We start from the raw sequence: 18,729 nt of genomic DNA, 5'->3' as shown, positions 1-18,729 counted from the left end.
AACTATAATCAGGACAGGGTTTATCTGCCAAAGTGGCGGCTACTCCATCTTCCTTTCTCACACATACACACATTGCACATTCAATCTCTCTTTCTCAGCCCAGGGAAAGCATTCAGCTCGAAGGAGGAGCATTAGGTCTGAGAGAAACGACAGTGCACATGCACACAAAGGCAGTTTGAGGCCGGTCTGCTCGGCGCCACTCCGCTAAGGGGACCCCCTGCTGCACGGTAAAGTCACCGGGCTGTTCTGAAGGAGGCTATCTGACCAGGCTTACCCGTGACGGAGACGCCGTGCATCGACGTCCACCGTACCCACACGCACCATCCAAATCACACTCTTGTAGGAGTGGAAGACACACACACACGCGCAGCTCACATAACAAACACACGCATCAGCACACACAAATATGGTCTTGTGGAGGGCTGGAGTTCCCCACATCATACACCCCTCACACTTAAGGCATTGGGATGTTTCTTACGGTTAGTTAATGCCGGACGTCTATAGCTTGAGTTAATCCATAATCAGAATATAATTTTGGTATATAATAGAATAGAATAGAATATCCAATCTGCCATGTTATTATTAACGTGTTAGTTTGAGCCCTGAATACCGATTGGCTGAAATCCTGAGGGATATGTAAGCAGCAAGGCATGAGTGGGTGTGCTGTATGTCCAATATACATGGCTGAAAGCTGTTCTTAGGGACGACGCATTGCAGAGTGCCTGGGCATAGCAATAAGACATGGTATACTGGCAACATAACACCACTCCGAGAGATGTCTTATTGCTCTTTTAAACTAGTCGCCGACACAATTAGAGCAGAAAAATGTGATGTCATACCCGTGGACCCACATACCATGGCTATCAGCCAATCGGCATTCAGGATTCAATCCACCTGTTTTATGAGACAGCATATACCATTGGTGAGACAAACAACAGTTTAATTAGTAACTGCGTCATGATAGAAATAAGGCAACTAAGGGGTTTGCGGTATTTGGCCAATATTGCTTTTGCAAAATGTTGCATGTGTGTGTGTGTGTGTGTGTGTGCGCCCTCCCTCTCCTCCTGTTTTTCGTCCATGGCCTCTGTGAGAGCAACCAAGCATCGAGCTGTGAAACAGGATCAATGATGAAGCCCCACACTAACAGGGGGCCCCTGGAGGACTTCCTGCCGGACGACACAGCCTCAGATGTTCACCTCTAAAAGGTAAGCTTGTGTTTTTTTTGCGTTTTGCGCTACAGAATGGAAGATATTTACTCAAATTAAGTCAATGGTGCAATGCCGAAGTGGACGAACCTGAGGTTAGACAGCGGTGAGATCTCTTCACAGTGTGGCCCTTGTTGTTTATTGTCCCACGTGTCAAACTATATACGTCCCAATACATTCAAATTAACCGCAGGATGTTTACAGGGGAAATGTTTGTGCCTTGCCTCACAAAATATTCCCATAGGGTTGTAGTTGGCTTGCCTGTGAATTATTAAATACTGTCAAAGTATTGGAGCAGAAGGACCTCTTTAACATGTGCATTTTATATTTGACAGGTTTGTGTACATTACTTTTATTAGTGTCTTAATCACAGCGAATCCATGTGCTTGGATTCAAATAGGTTGATGGCTATATCTCTATGTTTTATATCAGTAGACCGTTTGAGGATCCGTATGCCGGGACCTAAATGTTTTTTTATCTGTAGACCTTTTGTCTCTAAGCTAAACTGTGACTTCTGCGTTATATCTAATACCCCTAAGCTTGAAGGGGCCAAACCTGACCGCCCAACTCAGATGAGATAGGTACAATAAACGTATTGTTTTCAATGGGGACAGCTTGTTCTCCACTTTAAAACTCGATATAAAGACAACATGATTCATTAAATATTGCAGACACATAAATAATTTGTTTGGGACAAGAAATAAGGGCAGAAAGACACTTTTTCCATCCGCTCTTCTTCATGGCTGATCTCTGCTCTGAGTGTCTACTCTTCCAGACAGCAAGAGGTATTATCCCTTTCAATTGTTCCGGTATTGTTAAACAAACATAACTTGGTAATGTTTATTTGCTCACCGTTTAAACCCAGACATTTATATTCAAAGTTTTGTGGCATGTGCGTTTTATACAGACTTTGTTGTAGATGGGAAATCTTAGAGGCGCATTTATTACCGTGCATTCAGAGACGTAAACCAGAGTTTGTGTAAACAAATGTTTCTTATTGGCTAACATTTCTTATCCGGCTAAAACCATGTATCCCGTTATACCCGGGTTATACGTTTTGTCTCAACTATTAATGTAATTAGCTAGCCAGCTTTGCAAGAAGGAGAAACCCTGATCGCCATTCGTGATAGCATATACTTTAAACGTTACATTTAAAGCTTTTTCTGATGAATGTATAGTTATGGCTATAGAAGTACTGGCTTAATAACTACTAGTAACCTATAGTTTGGGGCGTGAATGATGCATATAAGTAGTACTAGTGCAGTTTAGTGCTGTCTGAAATAATAAATCGCAATTAATCGCATAGTCTTCTGTAGTTAATCACGATTAATCGCAATTTTAGAATGTGTTCACATTTTAGAATGTGTTCACATTTCTTTCCAAGTTTAAAATGCAGTGCATTATGGTAGAGAAATACTTTGTTTTATTGCAAACCATGGACAGGAATTAAACTTGACTTGGAATTAAATAAATGCAAGTTGTCAATCCCCCTAACTTTAATATCCATTCAGGCAGTCCATAACATAGGGCCTACCACATTAACTGGCTGCATCTAAATGTAGCCCATGTAAATCTAAATGGAATGTTGCTGGTCTATGATCCCATAATGTAGTTCTACCATCAGATATTGTTCTCATGATTAATGCACCTAGGACAATAACTGCTATGTTAGGCTACTGTAAGAAACACATATCAGCCCTTCTAATCTGGAGAGCTGCAGGGTGTGCAGGCATTTACCCCACTGAATCACATGCACCAAAACTGGTCAAGCTATTGTCCTTTGATGTTTAGGCTGAAATGTGGTTAGAATGGGGATCAGGTGGGGACCTGCAAACATTAGATTTTCTGAAAGTTGTTAGCCACAACCAAATACTTCATAAAGTATATTTATTAAATGCATGAGGTATGCTACTTAAATAGGCAATGGCACAAAATAGTCATGGTGGCTAGAGATGTTACATACAAAAATATAATTAGGGGACATCTGTAATTCATGCAGCGCACACTTGTTTGTTAATTCCAATATGAGAATATGCTTTGGTGGAAGCATTAATGTTTAGATTAGCAAAAACTTTAAATAATGACAATTTACCATGCTACAAGCAGTGTTAGCAGGTGGATTCAAGCAACAGAGTTAGGGGAGCCATGGCTAGCCTTGTCCTTTGATGGGTTTTTGGAGTGAGAAGGGGGTGATATAGCCTACTAACGCGATTTTAGGCTTTTGTTGTTAAACATGTGCCCGAGAAAACACGATTCACGACATGAATGGCAACTCTCTAATGATATACTGAAAATAAATGCCTGCGGTGAAGTGCTCAGGTCAAATCAACCACAAATAAAGTCAAAGGTAAACAATAAGTGCGCAATAGAAGCGCGATCCTGTCAGCTCCCGCTAAAGTTACGCTCCAAAATGAAAAACGTGTTAACGGCAGCGGCGTCGTTATGCCTATTGCACCGGATATTTTATGAATAGCCCCGGATAAAAAAATTAAAATAAAAATGATTACCCCCGGATTGCAAATTGACCCCAAAAAATAATAGCCCCTGATCTATTCATCTATAATTCCGATTGCGCATTATGCAATATAGACGTGTATGCCACTAGCATGTACATCGACATTTCCTAGCAATGCCTCTGGTTAATGGCGTCAAAAAAAGGCGTTAAGTAGCCTATTTTAAATTACCCCTCAATCACACATAAGCAGCATACCGTTGTTGAAATAGGAAGCGCTCCATTGCTAGCTATCCAAAAAACGCTTCCCGCCCAGCTCCTTGAAGTGGGACCGCAGCGCAGGCCATGACGGAACCGGACGGAAAAAATAGGCTCTCTCCGTCGCAGAAAGCCAATCAGAGCACAGAGGAAAACTAATAGGAAAGCTGGTAGGAGGTACTGCAATACTGAATGGTCCATAACCTAACCAACACGTCGGACTAACAGCTAACTTTACTAGTACAAGAACATGTCTGTTACGTCACACTTAAGGTATATCGAGACAATAGGCCTATAAGAAATAATATAGTTTCGGACTTATACCCTCGATCAGTTAATACGTAATATATATTTAGTAGTGCTAGCTATTGCTATCAACCAAAAACTAATACTAGCTACCTGCTACAGTAGATGTAGTTTTTAAAACAAGTGGCATGCACTCATTTTGGTTAATGAACTGTTTCTGCAGGGCTGTCAGGTTTCTCTTGAATTGCTAGTAGGCTATAGCAGAGAAATCTGCTCAAATCCCCTGTGTTTCATTTTATTGAGCGGAGCTAACTACTCTGTTTTGTTTTTGTTGGGCCCGCCTTTTTCCTTGAACGCACTTTTCCCTGCTTAAAGTAAGTAACTGATTGGTAAAACAGCAAAGGCGGGACAATGTCAGGAGCCTTCCCTTTTCCAATAGCGGAACGGCAAGCGATTTCACTGCTTATGTGTGAAATTAAGGGTTAATCGCACGCGTTGACGCGTTAACTTTGACAGCCCCGGTTATTACTTATGATTATTCAACCCACTTTCTTCCATTTGCGTACATATAACACGGGTTCACACAATGTCATGCTATGCATACGCCAAAGTCCTTTTTTGCGTGCAGTTGAGACACGATCTCCTCCCATTAATAATAATGGTGGTCAATAAAATCGTTTAATTGACACGCACCAACTGAAACCTATTTGACGTCACCATCATCGAAGTACGGATTTCCCGAAGAGTGACTAATCGTTTAAAAGCCGTAGATTAACCTTTTTCTTGAAAGAACGTAAAAGGGTAAAGGTGAAACTTTAATATTGCATTTATTCACCATTGTTCTTAATTGGAGGAGATCGCGTCTGAACTGCACGCAAAAAAGTACTTTGGCGTATGCATAGCACGAAATTGTGAAGTGTAAACCCGTGTTATATGTACGCAAAGGGAAGAGAGTGGGTTGGATTATTTCGGGACATGAATAGCGTTCTTGTTCCTGCGTTTTGCCAGTGCATGCATGACTTGACTATATGACAGCCTAGTAGGGTGGCCTGTCATTCATTGGCTTATGTATAATTTACATTATACTATATAATGTATGCTATATATTACTGTCTGGTATTAACTAGCTATGCAAGCACGAGGAACGCAGACCGGAGTTTGAAGTGCAGAAACTTTTCACGTTACGCTTTGAGCCTCTATCTTTGTTTGGCGAACGTTAGATGCAAACCAAGCACTGGCAGGATAATTATATTCTATGCACGAATTAAAATATAGGTTAATATTACACTTTTTCATGAATGTTGTAATTACCTGCGTTATGGTATGGGCTATCGTTTGTTGGCTTACTAAAAGCATCATAGTATGTTGTTTTACCACAAAGCGCTTGCAAAATCCCTGCGAAAAACTATTGGGCTAAAATGAAGCATGTATTAGTACACAGTTTGGTTTTACACAGCTACCACGCTGTTTTTCGTCTTTCACGGTCCAGGAATGTCAACAAGCCTGCTAGACTGTCAAAGTGTCCTGCATCAGGACCTCGAAGTCAAAGCAAGTAAAGCATAAGTAGGTATATGCTCCATTCTTACTATGCCAAAGCCGATAATATTTGGTAAAGAAATCACTAGGTCCATTGCAAGAAAGACATCTTTTGGCCTGGTTGCCGCGAATCCTTTCGCGTAGCTTTCATGCATAAAATGGCTGCAATTTAGTTTACGCCATGGCTAATGTGTATATATATACGCTGCGTACCTATACATATATAAAAGACAGTCTTCAACATTTAAGCCAGAGCTTTAATTGGACTGAAATAGGTGCCAATGCTCATTTTGGTGCTTGTGCTGTTTATGTTTAGGTGCATGAGCCTCTAGAATACCTCTACAACACGCGAGTTTGCGGTATTTGTTTCATTTTATTATAACACGTGGTTGGAAACTGTCCTTAAAATATATAAATGACTTTCACACATATTTCCACGTACATTTGAAAGGTGAATATTGTTTGTGGCCTATATATGTTTGTCCTTAGACAATACACTTAAATCAATTCCAAATGGATTAAATGAAGGTATTTAAGTAGTATTAAAATATATTTAATAACTGTTTTAAAAAATACATGGTAAAAAAACATTGTAATGCTCCCCATAGCTATAGTTAATATGGAACAGATTAAAAAAAAATATATATTACAAATCCAAGAGAATTGTTTGAATACCAAAAAAGTAAACATCTATTCAGGTGTTGTTTTATCTATTTTTGTTATTCTGTTATTTTCTGTTCTATGCTGTTTTATTCTGTTGTTATTTTCAAACATTTTCCTTTGATTCATATTATATTATAATGTTATATTCTGTCATGTTCTATTATATATATATATATATATATATATATATATATATATATATATATATATATATATATATATATATATATATATATATATATATATATATATATATATATATATATATATATATAATTATGTTCTACTCAGTTCTGTGCTAATCTAATATGTCCTGTTCCTTCCTGTTTTATTTCTATTTAATGTGATGGATTCTACTCTACTCTGGTGCACCTGTTTCTTGAAGAAAATGTTATGTTTTTTATTCCTTGATAAAAGAGCATCATTTTCGTCAACATCATCGCCACAAACGGTAAAATATGAGAAAGATAATGAAGGCTATGTAGACAATGTATGACTCTGTGTTGTCCTTTCACTCCTTTTACTCTACCACCTCCCTTCATCACCTCCTATACCTCCTCCTCACCCCTCCTCCTTTTCCAAAAACGATTACAGGCAGAAGAAGCATGTGTGCCTGAATGGACTTTTAGTTTGAGTCTCGCTATGGGAAGAGACAAGGAGAGAGGTGCGCATAGCTTTAAATAACACTGTCTCACATGGCCCAAACGTCACTGTAGCTTGATGCATGGGGATATACAATATTGTAATATAACTCATACATGTGGACTTTCTGTTAGGCCCAGCATGTTCTGTGTTTATTTTCAATGTGACCCCTTATTTTACTTGATTTTATGTACAAAAATAAAATAAAAAATACATTATCCCAATTCTCAAACACCGTCCACTGGAACATACACCACTCGGAAAATACATGCATGTTAATTCCGTGGCAGCTTAGTGTTGAATTTAATGCTATTGCCATGGCAATGCATATTCATAGTTTCGGTGGAGTATGCTGTATATCTCCGTCGTGCTACAGAGAGGTGTCATGTTAGGGGTGGTAGGGAGGAGAGGAGGGGGAGGGGGAGGGAGGGCTCACATGAGTTATGGTGGACACGTAGTGTTGCAGGTGAGGTGCAGGTGCAATGAACGATGTGAAAGAATAAATCACTATACCTTTCTGTAGCCCTGGGAAGTATAAGACTCTCTCAATCTACCTGTTATCAATGCCATGGGTCATGAACCGACACACGTACAAACACATAAGCGCTCATGCACAGACAAGCATCCACACACAGGCACGAAAAACCTCTGAAAACACCTACAGCAAGCACCGCACCACCTACCGAGCCACCCGGACGCAATGCATTTCTTTCTCAGTTCAATTATTTGTATTTTCTCTCTTTCTCGTGCACACTCTATGACACACAAACATCTAAAACATTAACATGTAAAACATATCCCGTTTTTGTTTTTTACAATAAATTATTTATCAGTAATAAATATTTTTTTCAAGAAGACAATTAAAGAAAAAGAAACATCAATATTTGTGTAACTATACCTACAGACTACATACGTTTATTATTATAGTATATATATATATATATATATATATATATATATATATATATATATATATATATATATATATATATATATATATATATATATATATATATACACACACACACACACATTTCGCATATTACATCATTATCAACTTGTTCAACCATATCAGCAGATTTAATGAAATCGTTCAGAAATAATTTGTGAGACAGGCGGTCAATCTAGGTTATGTAGGCTAATCAAACAATGGCGAGATGGCGTCTTAAAGTGTCTAAAAATCAGGTAATACTTGTAATCTAGACTAAAGCATCTTCCACCGTGTTCCTGAAAAGCAGTGACCACAAAGACAAGTGTTTACACTTTTTATAGGTCTTTTCATTGGTTCCATGCCCCCTTTCTTTCTTTCTTTCTTTCTTTCTTTCTCTCCGTCTCTCTTTCCACTATATCTCCCCTCCCGCCTCTTTCTACCTGACCATCAAACACACTCTTGGTTTCTCAATGTTCTCCAGTGTGAATCCAGGTTTTTAATACTATACTCTCCAGAAAAAAAAAAAAGCTTTTCAGGGGGAAAGTAATGCAATTATATACCACTGTCAAACATGTCTATTATTTCCTACAGTCTGGTATCACCGTCCTGTGTTACTAAAATTACACCTGCGGGTGAATGAAAGGCTTTGGTAGAGGGCTGGAGCAGTCCACATTACGGTCTGCACACGCCTTTGTCTGCGGGGTTAAAGGGTTGCGGAATAGGGTCACGCCACTAACACAAGAGGGCGCGTTTGGGTCTAATATGACCGGTTGGTTTCAGAGCTCTTTCTGCTGCTGGCCTGACGAGCTATTCACACATCGGCTGAAGTTTGACTCGTCACAGATGTGTAGTGCACTCCGTAAAGAAATAGGCCATGTGATCCCGGTTTGTCGTAGACTATTCAATATCAAGAAATGTTGAAAATACTCGTTAGAAACGTTTATAGTATGAATCGGATATAATGAGGAAACGGATGGGGTGCTTATATTAATACTACTTCAAATGTGGGAATCGGACATGTGTTTTTGGCATAAAACTCTCCCTGACGCATCCTCGGAGAGTTGGGTCACTGCAGACACCGGTTTTTATTTAAATTAAAATAAAAACATGTCTTTTGAAATATTGCTATCCTGGCGTATGCCCCCGTCCACATTATGCCAACATTATGTCCGTAGATGCTCTTTCTCTACACGGTTATAATCTGATGTTCCACAATGGGAGTTTGTATTCTAGTCGCGGCTTTAGGGGTGTCATTATCTGTAATTATTCATGGTAATGACAGTTGGGGTTGACAAACTGTCAGACTGAAGAAACACTGTTACACTGAGTCTGTAAAATACACGCATAACGGCTATCTGGCGTAGTATCCTTGTATTTGAAATTATATCGTTTTACTTGGCTCATATCGTTTCATAATGGGAGCAATTACGCTTATTTTTAGTAAACAGAAAGTATACCGTTAACAGTAAAGACGTGGTGTGGTGAGCCTATCAATGGCTTACACTACAACAAAATGCAAGGCATTCTGATAAGTTCAGTTCTATTTTTGATTATTTTATTAGTATTTAACATTATAGATAAATAAATAACATAATATACTTCCTTTCTTACTCTACGTTATTTCTTTCTCCAAAATAAATAGTGTAAACCGCTAAAGACTTCTATCAAATGTCACACTAGAAAGTAGCCTAAACAAAATAAGCTTAGCCACACAGAAAAAAGGTTCTGAACTATTTTTGTCTATCTCTTCGGGGGAACCCTTTCAATAATCCATTTGGCGTTCCTAGTAGAACCATTTTAATTCCAGATGTAACTATTTTTGGTTCCATGTAGGTTTACAGGTTGAATCCCTTTAGGAATCAACGTAAAAACCTATGTACGTTTTCTACCTGAAAACAAAGGTGTTCTTTCTGGAACCACAAAGGTTACCATCTGAAAAATGAAATAGTTATCTGTGAGAACGGCGTTTAAGAAGCCTTGTTGTTTAAGAGTGGAGCATACAATCCAAGAAGTCACGCTGGTCATAGCCTATGGCTGCTTTGAATTGTGTTTGTTGACTCCATTATGCAAATTCATAATTTAATGAGTAAACAAATTAATGATTTCCGAATATCAATGACAAAGTAGGGAAAAAAGCCTTGCTTCAGTGGAGTGTAGCGTGATCCATGCAGAATAGGAGCGAGGTAGGTGGGTACTTGGACTCGGCTAACACTAACAGCTGCTCCGCTCTTCATAACCAATCAGCATCCCATAAAGATGACGTTTCAGTGTCCTACGTCAGCCCAATGGCGATAGAGTAGAGTTGGTGCAAGGGAGTTTGACTGGGAAATAAGGACTAGCGTGCCCCATCGCCGCACAGGGACCAGGCACCGGAGAACATCCGCTCACACCCTCGCCCTCCCAAGCTACTCCGAGGCCGAACAAGTCCTGCAACACCCGGTTAGACTAGAGCTAGCGTCGGGCAGAACACCGGCGACTGGTCTATAAACGCAGTCCGGAGGAAAAGGAAAACCCCCAAGCTTCAAAACTGTTGCACCACGTTTTTAAAGTGGACCTAACACCGCCTTACTTCTTGGACATGGGCGATATGGGGGATCCGCCGAAAAGTAAGTTGAGCCATGATGCCATTCAAATCAAGTGTCTGTTTTGTAATGATATTTTGAGTGATGCAAAACTGATGCGAGATAACACTAATTTGTAAGTCGGTGTTTCTTTTGCCAGTTGACTACGGTTCGTGCAAAGTTTTGTGTTATAGCCTATGGCTGGACGGGTTGAAAGATACATTCCCATTGAATTTTCTGTACAGTTAGGGTACTTTCAGCTCTTAATGCAAATAAAGACAGTTTGTTTATTGAATAACAATAAGCATGAAAACGATAACACATTGAGTAATACTATTGTAACCCTCATGCCTGTTATTTCTTATAAATTCTAATAAAATAATTAACACAGACTTTTATTATTATTAATATAATAATCATTATTAAACTTTTGCCCTTGTTGTCTAGATTCTGTCCCAGCGGCAAATATACCCCCTCCTGTCCGTCACCTCATGGGACATAACTATGTAATATTCATTAAATATAATATACATTGTAATAATATTGCTCCAACTTTGTTCTCCAGAAAAGCGCCTGATCTCGCTGTGTGTTGGCTGTGGCAATCAGATCCATGACCAGTATATTCTGCGGGTCTCTCCGGACCTGGAGTGGCACGCAGCCTGTTTGAAGTGTGCGGAGTGTAACCAGTATCTGGACGAGTCGTGTACCTGCTTTGTCCGAGACGGGAAGACCTACTGTAAAAGAGACTATGTCAGGTAACAGCTGTTATGAATTTCATCGTGTTGATAACATTGTTTGTTATTGATTGATTGGTTGACACATTCACGTATTAACTGGGTATGTTAAAAACATGTTTATACATGGGACGTCAACATTTATTTTTCGCTTGACTTACTAAGTCGGATATCCTGCACAATGCTATTTTAAAGGAATATTTATATATTCAAATTTACCAAACACAGTTATATAATGTATTTTACATTAAACAATGTTAATAGTGATGATTGTATCACCACCAACACAGTATAATTGAAATTTGCTTTATATTATTTAGCAATAAACTATAGAAATAGAACATAAAAAATGCTGTTTTCTAAACTCTCATGGGGACTGTCATTAAGCGAACTTTCCTGACGAATTCACACACAATCGGTTAACATATTATATTGAAACAATTTTATAGAAATTAATGACTTAAAGTATCCTACTGCAATAATTATGGCCATTATTGCAGATTGTAGATCGATTATATTTATGTATCGAAATATTCTGTTATCTTTCAAATACAAATTTCACCTGTATTAGTGGTAGCAGTGTTACTAGTATTATTAATAATATATATTCAATAGCAATAATCAACGTCATCATGAAAATGTTTCTACATGTCATCCAGGAATATTGCATAATATCCCTGTAAGTACCATGTTGTCCCTGCTCAAAAAAGTCTTCATCATTGTGAATGCATTATTGTACACTGGTTTCGGGTAATTTCATATCGTGTATACACAACTCAATATTAGGGCCCGACAGTCCATCGTTGAAAAGAGGCCCTCGCGTGCCTGTCCTATTATCTGGGCTGGCTATGGAGACAGACACAGTGCAGACGTACTGCCGCGTGCTTGCCTTAGGTGACACTGAGCAGTATTCCAAACTCTCCTCATCCTCCAGGTTATACGGGATAAAGTGCGCTAAATGCAACATCGGTTTCAGCAAGAATGACTTCGTGATGAGAGCGCGCTCCAAGGTGTACCATATCGAGTGTTTTCGATGTGTGGCCTGCAGCCGACAGCTTATCCCGGGGGACGAGTTCGCTCTGCGGGAGGATGGCTTGTTCTGCCGGGCCGACCATGACGTCGTGGAGAGGGCCACAATGGGCGCCGGCGATCCCCTTAGTCCTCTTCACCCAGCCAGACCTTTACAAATGGCAGGTAAGTTAACAATTTATATAATTGGCAGTATTGTTGATTTTCATTTCGTTCGTATTCGTTCGACGTTGGTTTTGAAATGGTGTTCCAATAATATTGTAAGAATATTTAGCACATTGTTTCAACGATGATTCTACATCACAGATTAAAATGTTTTGATTTGCCGAAGTTAAACTTTTCCCTGTCCCCTAATACATCAGGCTATAGTTATATGAACAAATATAAAGAAACAACGCGAAACATATTTTATTGGAGAATGTTTTGCAGCCTGCGGTGTGGCTATATTGCATCTCTACAAACAACCCAGAACTTTAAAATGACTACATATCTTCAACATCTTTAAATAAATGTAATATGATATGCAATATCATATATTATATTTGTTTACACGTTTAAAAAAATAAATAATCTGACACTATAATGCAGGCCATTATTCACGCTGGTCGGATTCTAGTTGTTGGGGGTGTTTCTTTTGCCAATGGTTATGAGGTACAACTGACACTGTCAACATTGCACAGACGAAATAACTTGCGTAGATGCGGGACGTTTTTTCAAGTGAGTAGGTCCAGGAAAATAATTTTCATTGTTAAATTATAGGGGGGGGGGGGGGGGGGCAAATAATTTTTATGCATTCATTTTTTTCACCAGGGTACGTTTCATAGCATCAACATGACAGTCGGTAGCCTACATATGTAGGGCCCCATTTGTGTAGGCTCCATATGTTGGCACAAAAGCTGAATGGGGCCTGTAGCCTAGATTAAATGTAACCTACTCCTGTGCACGTGCCACAATAATAATTCCGTTTAATTTCATATGTGGATTTTGGAAGGGTTATACACACCAGTTGGGAAAGCAATCAGAATAGTCGAATATACTAGCTTACTTTATCATGCTGCGTGAATCCAAGACCTGCCATGTGTAACCGATCTCGTAATTAGTGTGGACGTTGGAGCTGGACGGGGAACTAGACGATGTCTACCGAACACGGCTCGGCAAACAGCCAAAGCAATATTTGTAGAAATCTTCGTTCAAAAGAAATTATTAAATAAAAAGAAATTCTTGTACGGATGTAGTAAGAAACATATGTAACATATGGTAGCTATATTAAAGTATATGTGCCCAATCTCGCTCATTGCGTTCTTTTAAAGTTGTAAACCTTTTGTATTATGGAGTTTTTAAATTGATAACAATATATTGGTTAGTATCAAAGTATTGGCACGTGCTCTATCTGTGGTATTACTGGTTACCTTGGCTTTTTACTCGTATTACTTGTTGATTTGTAACAGACTTTATAACATTCGCTTTATTTTAAAGTCAGGCCTAACTAGCGTTTTGACATCGGCTGCCGAAACTGAAACATGAATTAATAAACGTATTGGTCTATGGGATGGTTTTTTATGTAATTCCATATTGTCCCAAGGCCGGGATAACATTTATATGAATGGAACCTCCATAAAGCGGGCCCTAGTGTCGTTTTGGTAAAATATTATAAGCCCTTTTGGTTAACTGTACGCTGGGCTACCATTGTGCTGGTATACATTTCAGTGTTTTCTATTCTCAAAATGTACATATATTTTACAGACGCGTTGTGTTTAAGTTCCGATAAATAATTATATTTTTGTATTTCCCCTTTTCCTTCCCAACAGCAGACCCAATATCAGCCAGACAGCCTGCGCTCCGACCGCACGTCCACAAACAACCGGAGAAGACCACTCGCGTCCGGACAGTTCTTAACGAAAAGCAGCTCCACACGTTGCGGACATGCTACAACGCAAACCCCCGACCCGACGCGCTGATGAAGGAGCAGCTTGTGGAGATGACCGGTCTCAGCCCCCGAGTCATCCGGGTCTGGTTCCAAAACAAGCGCTGCAAGGACAAGAAGAGGAGTATTCTGATGAAACAGTTACAGCAGCAGCAGCCCAACGATAAAACGGTGAGACCCTGTCTGGTCTTTATGGAATAAAGAATAAGATACAGTGGTTTTCTTATCGGTCGAAGTGCTGGTTGACTGTTGTAGCTGTTTCATTAGAATACTCCTATTCTTGTCAAGTCACTTTTTCCTCTTCTTGAAATAACTGGGATGAAATGGAATCAGGCACAAATCCTATACGTCTGCATGTGAATGAGGAATAAATCCACTTGCAGGCGCATACGTGGTCTTTTATTTAGGACACACACGCACACACACACACACACACACACACACACACACACACACACACACACACACACACACACACACACACAAACTGACACACACACATACACGTACATACACAAACACGCACACACACACACCCGCACACAGAGACATACAGACACACAAACAAACACGTACACACACACACACACACACACACACCTCAAATATCCAGCATGACTGCAAAACACCAAACATTGTCATCATATTCTGTACACTCAATGTTGTGTTTTTGCTGTGTCAATGTTGGCGTGCTAATTTTGAACTTTATATGACGATTAGTTTCTCTGGGACTATCTGCAGAATATCCAGGGAATGACGGGCACTCCAATGGTGGCGGCCAGCCCGGAGAGACACGACGGCGGTTTGCAGGCAAACCCAGTGGAAGTGCAGAGTTACCAACCGCCTTGGAAGGTCCTCAGTGACTTCGCGCTGCAGAGTGACATCGACCAGCCCGCTTTTCAACAACTGGTGAGTCCAGCTAATGGGAATCCGTCTAGAATGGAGCCAAATCGCCCGTCCAACTGTGTAGGACGAGGAAGGTTTAAGGCATTATCGTTTCCGCTTATGTGTTTTTATTGGTGGTTATTTACTGGAATTATTAGGCTGTTAATGTGTGAAATCACGAATTGGCGTTGAAATGTCACCGTCCTGAGCAGACAGGCCTATTTTATTTTATTGACTGAAATGCATTGAAATAATATAGGCTATTGACATAATATCTTGATGTAGGTCAATAATATGACGTATTGGTTGAGATGTCACTATCAGATCAGGGCATAATACATTTTTTTTGACAGTGGGCATAATATTTTTTGTTGTTGTGCTCAGGTCAATTTCTCGGAGGGAGGACCCGGTTCCAACTCAACAGTGAGCGAAGTGGCCTCGATGTCGTCCCAACTTCCAGACACACCCAACAGCATGGTCTCGAGCCCTATAGAGGCGTAGGACCTCTCCGACTGATTGTAGACGACGTCAGACTTGGTCATATTTCTGACGGATGACGAGGTCGGTGGTGTTAGTTGGGCAAAAGGCGAACTGGCTGAAAACGGAAAAACATGACTTGGGGTTGAAACAAAATGTCACTCTCGTTGATTTCATTCGACCTGAGAGAGAATCCTCCTTCTACTGCACGACGCCTCTTTAAAATGACAAAGCAACCCCTGGTTGTAGTTTTACACTGTGAAGACAATCATGGATTACCTAGATCCGTCCATAAATCCGTAATACGTCCTTCAGGCCACTCGCTGCAAAACAACCCCGGGGATGAGGAGGAGAGAGGACGGTGGTGTAGGCTAGAAGAAGACGCGTTTGCAAGGAGCTGGGTATGGCGCATTTGCCTGCATCATAAAGTGTCTGCGATTCATGCGTAACGAGATGGATAGCTTTTACTCCTACATCAACCATGACTGGTGCTGCAGATTGGAAATGCCTGGTTACAGTTTTGCCAAAAAAGAAAACGGAAAACAACACTTTGACAAAACCTTGGACCCATGGACCTCTAGGAAAAATATAAACTTTATTATTGAAGATGAAATCTTAAATCTTGGCTACATTTGCGCATTAATGTTTGAATATACAAACAAACGACTGTCTGGCGATTCTGTTTATAAAATAGCTTGACCTGAGATTCTTCCCCAGATATGACGACATTTGGAGGGGATTGCAAATATTGCTTTTCCATTTTTTTGTTATTATCTCCTTAAAAAAAGCCCAACTACTAAAGCATTGCAACAAGGTATACCTCTATTTTGCCACAAGCTTCGTGGGACTATTGTGTGTGAGTTTGTGTCCGTCCAATAATATTTTACTTTCCCAAAGATGTGTATAGTTATAAGTTATAGTCTAACGACCGTTAGCTCTGGAAAAAAAAAAGATTTCTTTTTTTTCCGTTTGTTCCTGTACAACAAAATTATTTATTATTTATTGTCGAAAGACTTGCCACTTTTTGTGTAACTTTCTTTACTGAAGTAAAAAAAGAAAAATATTGTACCTTGGTCTCCGAATTATCTATCCACCTTCTGTGTCCTGTCCTTTTCTTTAATATGATTATGTAAAACAACACCATATGAAGAAATATAAGTCCAGCAGGCCTATGTCCTGCATTTTGTCACCAATAAAAACGGACTCTAACGTCTATAATATAGTCTCTCATACACTTCGATCTGCAAATGCCCGATCTTTCACACCTACGTTCACTTGGGTTTGCCCAGACGTACAACCTCTGTGGAACTCGATTTTATATGAAATTGCATATACCTGTATTAACAGTATTGTCATTAACTAGCCACTGTTTTAGAACAATTAATGAATGTTATTAAAAAGCGTTTAGTTTTAATTGTAATAGAACAAAAACGTAGTAGATTATTTTCTGGAACTCAAGACTTCGCAGAAAAACTATTCCTAAGCATTTTGTGGATGACGTATGCGACTAGTCTCAGTTGCACTAAATAATAAGGACGAGCGATGTGGTCGAGAAGTGCTCTAAATGGTGGCTATAGTCTGTTATGAAGGAGATGTTTTTTTCAGTATAGCATGAATGTAGTCCTGAAGTAACATGTCACCACATATGTATGTATACATACATATATGACAATATTACACATATAGGCAAGCACCAGTAAGTCATACTGTACATCCTAATAAATTATACAGGCGAACTTACTGTTCGCATATATCTACCTCGTTCATTGGGCAAAAAATAACTGTAGACTTCATTGCAGGCCACATATGTAATTTAAAAGTTAAAATGTTATATATCTACTCAATATTATTTTGACCCGTGCCAGGTTGCTTAGCAAGCCATTAGGCTTTTGGGTAGGTGAAGGGTTCATTGCAACGGGGTGAGATGCTTTTTCCTTTGGCTTATACTAGACAACCTTTCATTCCTGTAATCACCTCTGTGAGCCGATTATAGGCCTACATTTACAATAGCAGAATAACGTAATCAAATACGATTGAAGGGTGGGCTGAATTGATTAAAAATCATGATAATTTACATTACCGTCTTTATGCGTGCTAAAGGATATTGCATTATAATTTAAGATTTTAACAGTGTCCTTTTGATCTTATAACATAAGAACCAATGGAAAAGGAAACGGATTTTGAGTAAAAAATACGATTGCATTTCAGTTGTATTAAGTAAAGTCAAATTATCCCCTATACTTCTCAATCTTTACGAAAAGCATATTGTGTCTGTCGGCCTATGGTCGACTTAGATCAATACAACACAATGCCTTAATAGTTGCAACATTTTCTTCCATTTCAGTTAAAAAAAAAAAACGATGTAAACCAAAAGAGTAATTTCCTTCCAATGTTCAGACTTAAACAACAATTAAATCTTCACCTAAAAAGTTTTTTTTTTTGTAAAATAGGTGGAAGACCAGTGAATAGATTTGGAGAAGATCATCCCATTTGGAACTAGACCCTACCCCTGACTGCAGCAAAGACCAGAGAATAGATTTGAAGCTAACCCCTACCATTGACTGCAGCGAAGACCAGAGAATAGATTTGAAGCTAACCCTTACCCTTGACTGCAGCAAAGACCAGAGAATAGATTTGAAGCTAACTCCTACCCTTGACTGCAGCAAAGATCAGATAATAGATTTGGAACTAACCCCTATCCCTGACTGCAACTTTTATGCAAAAAAACAAAAAAACACTATGCAGAATCCCATTATTACCCCAACAAGCCTTGACCTGAGATCTAACCTAAAGATGTGTTATGTGCGTGTGTGTTGGGGGGTGCAAGCAAGCTGAACGATAAGCCACCGAACCACGATGCCCTGGAGAGCAGGGAAACTAAATACACGATATAAAGGGTAGAAGTACCAGCATCATAAAAGGAACTCAAGACACTAAGTGTGCCAGCCTGTTGGCCTGCCTGCCTCCCTTCTAGCCTGCGTGCCTATCTGCTTCCCCTGCCAGCCTCCCAACTGCCTCTCTTACCACTTACCTCTCCAAATGTCTTCCATACAACCTCCCTCTCTGTCTCCCTCCTACTGACCTGCCACAACTACTCAAATGCCTCCTGGCTAACTCCCCTGGATCCTGAATGCTGCGCTCCAGAACTAGAAGCCTGAGTTGAAAGATGTGTCTGAAATGAAGTTA

General features: G+C 39.6%; 1 protein-coding gene across 4 annotated transcripts; it reads left to right on the top strand.

Moving 5' to 3' along the window:
• Positions 1-10,055: 10,055 nt before the first annotated feature.
• isl1 (ISL LIM homeobox 1) lies at positions 10,056-16,611 on the top strand. 4 transcript variants are annotated; one of them, XM_010876965.4, is made up of 6 exons: positions 10,056-10,539; positions 11,060-11,249; positions 12,163-12,422; positions 14,069-14,352; positions 14,902-15,090; positions 15,451-16,611. In XM_010876965.4, exons 1-6 carry the CDS (start codon positions 10,512-10,514, stop codon positions 15,565-15,567), a joined length of 1,068 nt encoding a protein of 355 aa, XP_010875267.1. In that variant the 5' UTR covers positions 10,056-10,511; the 3' UTR covers positions 15,568-16,611. The 4 variants fall into 4 exon arrangements, with proteins under 4 accessions (XP_010875267.1, XP_012992331.1, XP_010875266.1 ...); XM_013136877.4 differs by having other exon boundaries at positions 10,061-10,539; positions 14,923-15,090; XM_010876964.4 differs by having other exon boundaries at positions 10,064-10,539; positions 14,066-14,352.
• Positions 16,612-18,729: the final 2,118 nt, after the last annotated feature.

Source organism: Esox lucius, chromosome 13, assembly GCF_011004845.1.
Source record: "Esox lucius isolate fEsoLuc1 chromosome 13, fEsoLuc1.pri, whole genome shotgun sequence".
NCBI classification, from domain to species: domain Eukaryota; kingdom Metazoa; phylum Chordata; class Actinopteri; order Esociformes; family Esocidae; genus Esox; species Esox lucius.
The sequence above is the reverse complement of the archived record's forward strand: the minus strand, read 5'-3'. Positions and strand labels throughout refer to the sequence as shown.